At 32.5% G+C, this 11916-nt stretch overlaps 1 protein-coding gene across 1 annotated transcript in view; it reads left to right on the forward strand.

Moving 5' to 3' along the window:
* Nucleotides 1–11916, forward strand: part of LOC148949234 (uncharacterized) — a 92527-nt gene that overhangs the window by 78296 nt on the left and 2315 nt on the right. Inside the window, exon 5 of the mRNA XM_089092879.1 lies at nt 11174–11334. Within this exon, the coding sequence (XP_088949005.1) occupies nt 11174–11334 (161 nt within the window). The remainder of the gene's footprint in view (nt 1–11173; nt 11335–11916) is intronic.

Genomic DNA, 11916 nt, shown 5'->3' on the forward strand with positions numbered 1-11916 from the left:
TGTTTTCTCTGGAGAAATTAGAATTGTAGCGTGTTCTTTGGTAAAATTCAGAAGAGAATTTGAACTTTCCTTGGCTTCGTTGAGAAAATTTAAAATTGATCTAGAACTTTTCATCTTCCGTGAAAATATTCACAAGTACGGTATTACTTTTCCTATCTGACATCGAAAAATTAGAATTGAACTTTAAATTTTTCATGTCTTGGTGAACTTAAAACTGACGTGGAAGATTTTTGTTTTCTCTGGAGAAATTAGAATTAAAGTGTGTTCTTTGGTAAAATTCAGAAGAGAACTTGAACTTTCCTTGACTTCGTTGAGAAAATTTTAAATTGAACTAGAGCTTTTTATCTTCCGTGAAAATATTTCACAAGTACGGTATTGCTTTTCCTCTCTATCACCGAAAAATTTAGAATTGAACTTAAAATTTTTCATGTCTTTGTGAAATAAAGAACTGAAGTGGAAGATTTTTGTTTTCTGTGGAGCAATTAGAATTGTAGCGTGTTCTTTGGTAAAGTTCAGAAGACAACTTGAACTTTTCTTGGCTTCGTTGAGGAAATTTAAAATTGATCTAGAACTTTTCACCTTCCGTGAAAATATTTCACAAGTAAGGTATTACTTTTCCTATCTGACATCGAAAAATTGGAATTGAACTATAAATTTATTTATGTCTTTGTGAAATAAAGAACTGAAGTGGAAGATTTTTGTTTTCTCTGGAGCAATTAGAATTGTAGCGTGTTCTTTGGTAAAATTCAGAAGAGAACTTGAACTTTCCTTGGCTTCGTTGAGAAAATTTAAAAATGAACTAGAACTTTTTATCTTCCGTGAAAGTATTTCACAAGTACGGTATTAATTTTTCTATCTCTCAACGAAAAATTAGAATTGAACTTTAAATTTCTTTATGTCTTTGTGAAATAAAGAACTGAAGTGGAAGATTTTTGTTTTCTCTGGAGCAATTAGAATTGTAGCGTGTTCTTTGGTAAAGTTCAGAAGAGAACTTGAACTTTTCTTCGCTTCGTTGAGAAAATTTAAAAATGAACTAGAACTTTTTATCTTCATAGAAAATAGTCAAAATCATAGTATAACTTTTCCTATCTGCCATCGAAAAATTAGAATTTAACTTTAAATTTTTCATGCCTTTGTGAAATAAAGAACTGAAGTGGAAGATTTTTATTTTCTCTGGTGAAATTAGAATTGTAGCGTGTTCTTTGGTAAAGTTCAGAAGAGAACTTGAACTTTTCTTCGCTTCGTTGAGAAAATTTTAAATTGAACTAGAACTTTTTATCTTCCGTGAAAATATTTCACAAGTACGGTATTGCCTTTCCTATCTACCACCGAAAAATTTAGAATTGAACTTTAAATTTTTCATGTCTTTGTGAAATAAAGAACTGAATTGGAAGATTTTTGTTTTCTCTGGAGCAATTAGAATTGTAGCGTGTTCTTTGGTAAAATTCAGAAGAGAACTTGAATTTTTCTTCACTTCATTGAGAAAATTTTAAATTGAACTAGAACTTTTTATCTTCCATGAAAATAATCAAAATCATAGTATAACTTTTCCTATCTGACATCGAAAAATTAGAATTGAACTTTAAATTTCTTTATGTCTTTGTGAAATAAAGAACTGAAGTGGAAGATTTTTAATTTCTCTGGAGCAATTAGAATTGTAGCGTGTTCTTTGGTAAATTTCAGAAGAGAACTTGAACTTTTCTTCGCTTCGTTGAGAAAATTTAAAAATGAACTAGAACTTTTTACCTTCATAGAAAATAATCAAAATCATAGTATAACGTTTCTTATCTGCCATCTAAAAATTAGAATTGAACTTTAAATTTTTCATGTCTTTTTGAAATAAAGAACTGAATTGGAAGATTTTTATTTTCTCTGGCGAAATTAGAATTGTAGCGTGTTCTTTGGTAAAATTCAGAAGAGAACTTGAACTTTCCTTGACTTCGTTGAGAAAATTTTAAATTGAACTAGAACTTTTTATCTTCCATGAAAATATTCACAAGTACGGTATTGCCTTTCCTATCTGCCAGCGAAAAATTTAGAATTGAACTTTAAATTTCTTTATGTCTTTGTGAAATAAAGAACTGAAGTGGAAGATTTTTGTTTTCTCTGGAGAAATTAGAATTGTAGCGTGTTCTTTGGTAAAATTCAGAAGAGAACTTGAATTTTTCTTCGCTTTGTTGAGAAAATTTTAAAATGAACTAGAACTTTTTACCTTCATAGAAAATAATCAAAATCATAGTATAACGTTTCCTATCTGCCATCGAAAAATTAGAATTGAACTTTAAATTTTTCATGTCTTTGTGAAATAAAGAACTGAAGTGGAAGATTTTTATTTTCTCTGGCGAAATTAGAATTGTAGCGTGTTCTTTGGTAAAGTTCAGAAGAGAACTTGAACTTTTCTTCGCTTCGTTGAGAAAATTTTAAATTGAACTAGAACTTTTTATCTTCCGTGAAAATATTTCACAAGTACGGTATTGCTTTTCCTATCTATCACCGAAAAATTTAGAATTGAACTTTAAATTTTTCATGTCTTTGTGAAATAAAGAACTGAATTGGAAGATTTTTGTTTTCTCTGGAGCAATTAGAATTGTAGCGTGTTCTTTGGTAAAATTCAGAAGAGAACTTGAATTTTTCTTCGCTTCGTTGAGAAAATTTTAAATTGAACTAGAACTTTTTATCTTCCATGAAAATAATCAAAATCATAGTATAACTTTTCCTATCTGACATCGAAAAATTAGAATTGAACTTTAAATTTCTTTATGTCTTTGTGAAATAAAGAACTGAATTGGAAGATTTTTGTTTTCTCTGGAGCAATTAGAATTGTAGCTTGTTCTTTGGTAAAGTTCAGAAGAGAACTTGAACTTTTCTTCGCTTCGTTGAGAAAATTTTAAAATGAACTAGAACTTTTTACCTTCATAGAAAATAGTCAAAATCATAGTATAACGTTTCCTATCTGCCATCGAAAAATTAGAATTGAACTTTAAATTTTTCATGTCTTTGTGAAATAAAGAACTGAATTGGAAGATTTTTATTTTCTCTGGCGAAATTAGAATTGTAGCGTGTTCTTTGGTAAAATTCAGAAGAGAGCTTGAACTTTCCTTGACTTCGTTGAGAAAATTTTAAATTGAACTAGAACTTTTTATCTTCCATGAAAATATTCACAAGTACGGTATTGCCTTTCCTATCTGCCACCGAAAAATTTAGAATTGAACTTTAAATTTCTTTATGTCTTTGTGAAATAAAGAACTTAAGTGGAAGATTTTTGTTTTCTCTGGAGCAATTAGAATTGTAGCGTGTTCTTTGGTAAAATTCAGAAGAGAACTTGAAATTTCCTTGGCTTCGTTGAGAAAATTGAGTCTGCTAGTAGCATCTCTATCTCTAAAAATTCTTTTTCTTTCATCTCTGACCTTTTTAATAGATATTCTGAACGTTAACGTTCTGACAACCCCAAAAAATAATGAACACTTAACAAAATAATGCATAAAATATTTTTAATGAAATAATGACATGTAGAATATTAATATAAAAATACGTTAAATACATTATTACACATTATTAGTACACTTGCGCTTCACTTTCCGTCAATTCATCTTTATATTCATTGATGATATTGTCTGCTAATGTCCTTTTTATTCTGCCTGCGATTTAACTTTCTATTGTCAAATTATTTTTACATAGATAGCAGTTTTGACACATTGACATGATATGATTTATGATGTTGGTGCAGGAGTATGCTTGTCTTCTTCTTGTTCTCTTTAAAATGCTAATACCGGAAAGAGGATGATAGGATTTATCAACAGGTAATGTGTTACCGGAAGCCGTAGCAAGGAGTTGTCCCCGATCATCGACAATTATTTTTAAGTTTGCATTCTCTTTGAGCACTAATTTCTCTGGTAATGTTACTCTTGCATATCCGCCGTTTACACGATTGAAATTCTTGGGTACACCAAAGGAATTTAACTCCTCACTGTTATGACAACGTATGCATACATTGCCAATAAGATCTCCACTTGCACTCGTTTCATAGTTCAGGTATTTTTCCTTGTCAGCGTTCAACACGACAATGATTTTTTCATGTGCACACACTTTCGTCGAATAATTCATCTTCACTTTTTACAGATATGAATTGTGTGTTGATCCTTCCACTGCGTAAGAAATACTGATTTAATGCATGCAATAAACTCGGTAGTGTCGATAACCTGCCATAGAGTACCAGTGGAAAAGCCGCGTCGTGTCCATGAACAAGCACAGAGTACGATTGGTAGAGCCGTAAGCATATTTCATCTCATTTTAAGATATGTAAAAAGTTAAAAAAATACCATGTTAAAAAATTCAAGAAAGTATTTACGAATTGGGGAGGGGACTCTTTGAGGTTGGAAAATGGTTTTAGTAATGACATTATGAATGGAACTTGTTCATAAAATATATAATAAAGCCATAAAAAAGTATTAAAAAATGGAGAGGGGGCTCTTTGGGGGGCCCGGGGAGGGCGTTTGGGGGATAACCTTTCGAAATTTTACTTTTTAGTTTACTTTTTGTGGCGCATCCCTGCGGCGCCTCCCTACGGCGCAGCCCTGCGGCGCATCCCCTGCGACGCTTCCTCTGCCCCGCGGTGCATCCCCCTGCGGCGCATCCCCATGCGGCGCTTTCCTGGCCCGCGGCGCTTCTCGGGCCCGGGGGACCTTTGAGGACCGGGGGAGGGCCTTTTGGGCTCTGGGGGGCCTTTGAGGGCCGAATGGGCCTTGGTGAGCCCGTTGGACCTTTGGGGACCGGGGAGGGCCTTTGGGGGTCTGGGGGGCCTTTGAGGGCCGAATGGTCCTTTGTGAGCCCGTTGGACCTTTGGGGACCGGGGAGGGTCTTTGGGGGCTCGGGTAGGGCTTTTGGGGACCGGGGAGGGCCTTTGGGGGTCTGGGGAGGGCGTTTGGGGGGTCGGGGGGCCCTTTGGGAGCTTGGGGACCTTTGAGTACCGGGGGCTTCCTTCGGGGTTGGGGTAGGGGGATTGGAACCCTTTGGGGTTGGGGTAGAGGACCTCACAACACTGTTCAAATGAAACTTGTGTATTATAACGACCACCCTCAAATTCTGTTCTAAAACCTTTCCTAAAATCTTGTTTCAAATGTCTCTAACTGTTTCGCCGAAATAGTTCCATAAAATAGCTAAAATGGTTTCGCCAAAATTATCCCTAAACGGAATTTCGGCATGTTCCTTTTGTTTGGCATCCCTTCGCTGGCTTATTTCAATTATTTGGAAACCTTTTCGCGCGCTAAGATCAAAACATTTGCTCGGAAACGGTTCTCTTGTTAGAAGTCCAAATTAATTTCCCTTTCGTGAATCAATTCTCTTTAGAACAATAAATTAATTCCCCTTTTGTGTCAATCAATCAATCATGACGTCATCTGTCAGACTTTAAACTTTGTCTCGGAGACAATTCTCTTTGGAAATGTATCAAAGACATTGATTAACTTGACGTCATCTGTCAGACATTCCCTGGAAACAATTTGATTAATGACTGTCAGCACAGGTGTTCCAAATTCCTGGACGGCATAACATTCGCTGAGAGCGTTCCAAAAACACACCTGGTGAAAGAGGTCATTGACCCCATTCTCCCTAATGACTCTATGCCCATATAAGGAGTCCCGGTCGGAGATATTATGGCATCTCTACTAATGTCAACACGTTATGTCATTGTTCAAATAAAACTTATTTTAACATGATTATCGTTGTAAATTCATTCTTTGTTTCTCTTTCCATTCTTAAACCAATGTTATATTTACCTTTTGCATTATTACAGCCCACTGAATATACATTTATATAAATTTGCATGCAGTGTTACAGCCATACCAATTATTCTCCTATCCTTTTTTTATTCTTTAATAATAATTTCTGGCCGTTTTGAGTTTGAGTTATTATAGGCTTTTATTTCTACTAATCTTAAGTTTAATATGGCCTTTATATTTCTTTAAAAACTTTTTTTTCGTAAAGTTTTCCTGGTTTATATATATATATATATATATATATATATATATATATATATATATATATATATATATATATATATATATATATATATATATATATATATATATATATATATATATATATATATATATATATATATATATATATATATATATATATATATATATATATATATATATATATATATATATATATATATATATATATATATATATATATATATATATATATATATATATATATATATATATATATATATATATATATATATATATATATATATATATATATATATATATATATATATATATATATATATATATATATATATATATATATATATATATATATATATATATATATATATATATATATATATATATATATATATATATATATATATATATAATATATATATATATATATATATATATATATATATATATATATATATATATATATATATATATATATATATATGTATATATATATATATATATGTATATATATATATATGGATATATATGTATGAGTATATATATATATATATATATATATATATATATATATATATATATATATATATATATATATATATATATATATATATATATATATATATATATATATATATATATATATATATATATATATATATATATATATATATATATATATATATATATATGTGTATATATATATATATATATATATATATATATATATATATATATATATATATATGTATGTATGTATCACGTGTACAAACAGCTCCTGTCAGTTGATCTGCCATCAACGTCTCCAATTACCCTGAACACGTATTTTGGCAGAAACTTTTTCAAAATGCCTTTGAAACCAACTTGAAACTTCGAAACCTACTTGTAATTCCGAAAAACGTGTAATAATAACATTGCACTACTTATTAACGATTTTTATTTAATAAATTAATTTAAAAGTAGATTCTTTAAAATTTAGTGTTACAACGTTGAAGCCAAGTTTCGTGTTAAAGAGAAATCTGACTTGTCGACCCGTGAAAAAATCGAATGTCGCTTTTGTTTATAGTTGTTAAATGTTGAGATAGGGATTGATCATACTGTCTATTATTTATATACAATGGAGTGGTGTAATCAAGCTTGGGAACGTTTCGTTGCACATGTTTGCTGTAACTCACTCATTTTCGAAATTTTCATTCCTCATTAAAACAATAGCATCACTTGACTTACTTTTATTGATATAATTAATAGCTAACTTATACTTATAGCATACTTATTCTTGCTTATTCGGCTATCTCTCTAAGTAATATTTTCAATTAAATGGGAAAATGTTGGCGTGTCTTTCAGGAATAGCCAACAAAAGCCGAAAGAAGGTGGAACAAGATTATTCCCCTCAGCCTTTTCTAATTTGCTGAGTAGCATCGTTGAAATCATCTGTCTTATTAGTAATTGCTACTCTCACAGACTATATCTTGATTTTTTGCTACCTGCAGTCAAGGCCGTATCCAGGGGGGGTTAGGGGGTTTGAATCCTCCCCCCAAGAAATGTTTGTCTGACTCGTAAAAACGTAACAAAAAGGAATATAAACAAATTTTTGATGTGTTTTAAAAACACAACAAAAAAACCTTTAAAAAACACTGTTTTTTAAAGGTTTTTTGTACCCCCCCCCCCAAAAAAAAAAAATCATTTTGTACCTTCCCCCCCCCCCCGAAAAAATATCCTGGGTACGGCCCTGTTTGTACTGCTATTTGATGAAGAAAAATTAAATTGGAAGGTTTCACCCATAATGATACTTTTCAATAGCCTTGCACACCCTTTCAATTCTGATAAACATCCAAGCTTTTAATCTGGCAGAACCTTAGTTATATTTGAGAGATGTGTTATTAGCATATTATACTGATTCCCAATTTTTTAAGTCAAGCTCTTGGTTGTTCCGTAAGATGAAGTGATGAAGTGCAAGTATGATGCCAAATGGGGGAGTAGGGCTACAAGTCGTCCCAGATTAATGAGATGTGTATAAGTTAATTTAAAACTTGTTACAAAATAAGTTTTAATTATGCTACTACGAGTATTTTTTTTATCTAAGAAAGCTACTGAGCTAGGGGAATGAAGCTTTCCGAAACTGAAATATTTCCAAAAATATTTTTGTCTGGGAAAATATGTTTTTGCCTGGGAAAGTGTCTTGCCTCTGCTCCCTCCCTCCTCTGGAGGTATGAATTCTTGCAATCTTGGGTATATTGTGTGAATATAACTTCAGAAGTGGACGTGGAAAAAAATAAGAGTTATGAATTTTGATAAGAAAAAAGTTCGTTTATAAAATTAAATATCGTATTTCACACTTGTTCTGAAATTTTAAATACTGTTTCAAATGTATGTTCACATTCCAAGGCCATTTTTTTTAATTTCCAGACAAATTTTATGTAAAATACTCCTAATACTTTTTATTAACAACTTTGTTTCTTTGAGCTAAGAGGAAATTCTTCAAACAATTAGGATGGTGGAAACCGGCCCATAAAATGCTTACCTCAGTAGGCCTTATATGAAAGTTGTTAGCTAGATCGAGATTAACGCCCACTTATGCTGATTATCAGCCAATTATGCTGAACTAGTGGGTTTATTACATTCTTCAGTTTCACTTTCAGTCTCAAGATTCAGTTTAAGATAATCTGAGGTTCTTGTCTTCATAGTAGGCTTTCCTGTCAGACTCCTATGAAACTCTAAATGTCTATAAAACTCTTTCAAAGTTAAAACCGCAATACAAAAGTGTAAAACTGAAGTCATTATTCAGATCGGTCCCATTTGCATCAAAAGATCAGGCGCATCGGTACCCATCGTCGGTTGCATCAAAAGCTCGTTAACCCAGGAAATTTAAAAATGTTTAAAATCAAGGATGTCCATGACTAAAATTGGTGCATAGGGTAAATCATTAAGGTAATATGGATGATTTGACTCTGCATTCCATATAAAAGGTACCGGTGGGATAATGACTAGCTTAAACCGTTATTCTAGCAAGACACAAATCAAAAATAAAAATGGAAGAAAACTGGAAACAAATCTTCGTTGAAGTGCCCCTTCGCCCCGGAAAAAAAGGAAAAATTTCCCAGCGCCCCAATTTTCTGAACAAAATTTAAAAATTGTCAGCACTAAAAGCTACTTAATTATTCTTCTTTATGATGAGAACAGGAGGCTCCTTATAGACAGGGGGATACTATTATTCCATCTGCTTATTTATTAATTTTTCCTATAACACCGGAACTAGTAAGCTACTAACCTAAGTTCCAATGCTTTTGGGTCCAGATATTAGCAAACCACATCCCTGGATTTAGATTTCAAGGAGCTCCAGCCCAAGTACTGAGCATCCCATTTTAGTGAAACCAAAAAAGGGGTATTGTGGTATCATAATGGTTGTCATTTTTTTATTTCTTAAATTTTGAAACTGGTTGATTTGGCGTAAAAATAAAATGAGTGTCATTCTTCTATTTTTTTTCCTTTAATACTTGGTTTTCAACACATATTGAAATGCTATTGCAGTTCAATCCTTATTAAAAGTTGCGAAATTTTCACTATCTTTTTTTAAATGTTTTGGCATGCAGAGTGAATTTTCGCTGGTGACCTAAGTTAAACTTTTTCGTCACATTCAACTTACGAAACAGAGAATTATTGTCTCTCTTAACTAGCCAAAGATTAAAAACCATAAGGATCATCTTGTACAATTTGAGAAGAAGTTTTTTTTTAATTTTTACCAACAAAGAATTTAGAGAATTCACAAAAAAATTTAACATTTTATCTTCTTTCTTTAACATTTAAGGCTAGTTTTGACGAAGAAAATCAATTTGTGATTGAGCTCATAACATGCAACACTGAAACCGAAAAAAAAAATAAGCAACTTTTAAGTTAAACTAAAGTATTTTCTTCGTCACTGAGTCCCTTTAGATCTCAAGTCAGGGTAGGAAGGAAATTAGGAAAATATATTCATTGACACACTACCTCCACCCGCTCCCTTCCAAGAATCAAAACATGTAGAGTCACAAGAAGTAAAAATTAATTTTTACTACAAAGTTTTCATAGTTAGTCTAGCTGAAAAAAGTTTCTCTTAGGCGCCACTACCTGGAACTAAATTTGAAAACTTGTCAGAACTTAACATTATTTAATTGATACAATTTCAATGAGTACAGGAAGCTCTTTATATAAACCTAAATATTATCATGCCATCTATTTTATTACATTTTCTAGGAAACAGGAATTAGGAAGCCACCATTCAGAGGCGTTAGGCAATGGCGTAGTTTCGTCAAAATCCGGGGAGGGAGGGGGGGGGGGCAAAGTTGCAGCCAATTTTTCCAGATCAAGTGAAAATAAAGGCGAAGATGTACTAAAGAAAACTGGTCCGTTTCTCTGGATGCTTGAATTATGCAGGCTTATCTTAGTTTTTACAAGATTTTTGAAGAGACTGAATTTCAGCAGAGAGGGGGGTGGGCAAACTGGACTTTGGGGTGGCAAACTGGAGTCTGGAGGGAGCAGTTGCCCCCCCACCCTATAACAAATTGCGTCCCTGTCGTTAGAATCCTAAAACTAGCAAACTACTAACTAACCCAATAGATATAGATATATTTCTCACAAAAGCCCCATGGGCCATTGATGATACAAATACAGCAAATGCATAAAACATAATAATAAGTTCAAACACTTTTGAAAATAACACTACGATAGAAAACCCTCCCTATGTCTCATCCCCACACTCACAAAATTTCCCAAATTTCTAATATCCACTTTGTAACTACTTCCTATTTAATTTTCTAAACACCTTCTATCCATGACATCCCTCCCCAAAATTTCCCTTTTAAGTACCTTCAGTTCTTCACAATAACACATAAAATGTTCTAAATCTTCAGACTCCCCGCACATCGGACAAGAGAAGGGACCACTCCGTACCTTAACCCTCCCTAAATACTTTCTTCTCCCCCCAAGCGGCATAAATAGTACACAGATCAAAATTCTCTGGTCTGGATACGATTTTAGTGAAAGCCATATAACTTTGCTTTATTTACTTGCGAATTTAAGTATACTAGATTTATGTATAAAGCTTATGTTTCATAAATGAATGCGTTTTAAATTTTGGCCGTTGACGTAGTCACTTATCTCTTTTTCCTTTTAGGTAACTGTATGACGGCTTTTGATTTCATTGACTTTTTTTTCTTTTGCAGATGATCCGTTGAAGTCAAACATTGTTATGGCCATAACAGGATTTGGAAGTCTTTCTTTTCTTGATGCTGCCCAGTCAGCCATAACAAAAGGAGTCTATACAGACGGTATGGAGCCAGGTGGGGAGCCTGCTTTCTTAGCGTATCAGTATTTGGACTTTCAGGTAATCATTTGTCCATTCTATATTGTAATTATTATTTGCTTCTTTAAGTATAAATACAACAGTATAATATAATATAATACAACAGCCAGGAGTGTCATTTACCAATTTTCTTTGAGGGAGGGGGGCTAAACAGTTTTTCGGAATGGCTGATAAATCTCATTGATTTTCCTATGAGCCAAAAACAACGTTCCTCTAAAACTAGTAAACTATGGTAAAATCACGGTAAAATCGGCAAAGAGGAGTAAAGTAATGGCAAAATTATAAAACTGGGATGAATAATGCGGTTTTGATTGTTTCTTCTTTACCAACTGGCTAATACTTTAGACGGTTAGCTCCTTCCTCATATTAGTTAATTCCAATACCTAAATGATAATATGAAAAGTGAAGCTTTTGGTTTCTTTTAAAGATATGAAAATAATTTGAAACCTGAAATAAAAATAAAGCATCTGAGCCTTTTAATATTAAGATGAATTTTTTATTTTGACAATCCCTTCAGGTTTCATCAAAAACGACAATGATGCTAAGCCGAGAAAATTTTCTCAGTCAGAGAGCAAAACCTATCAAGATAAGCAAGTATTTCGA

Source organism: Artemia sp. Qi Xiang Cuo, chromosome 8 (genome assembly GCF_049724085.1).
Source record: "Artemia sp. Qi Xiang Cuo chromosome 8, ASM4972408v1, whole genome shotgun sequence".
Taxonomy (NCBI): domain Eukaryota; kingdom Metazoa; phylum Arthropoda; class Branchiopoda; order Anostraca; family Artemiidae; genus Artemia; species Artemia sp. Qi Xiang Cuo.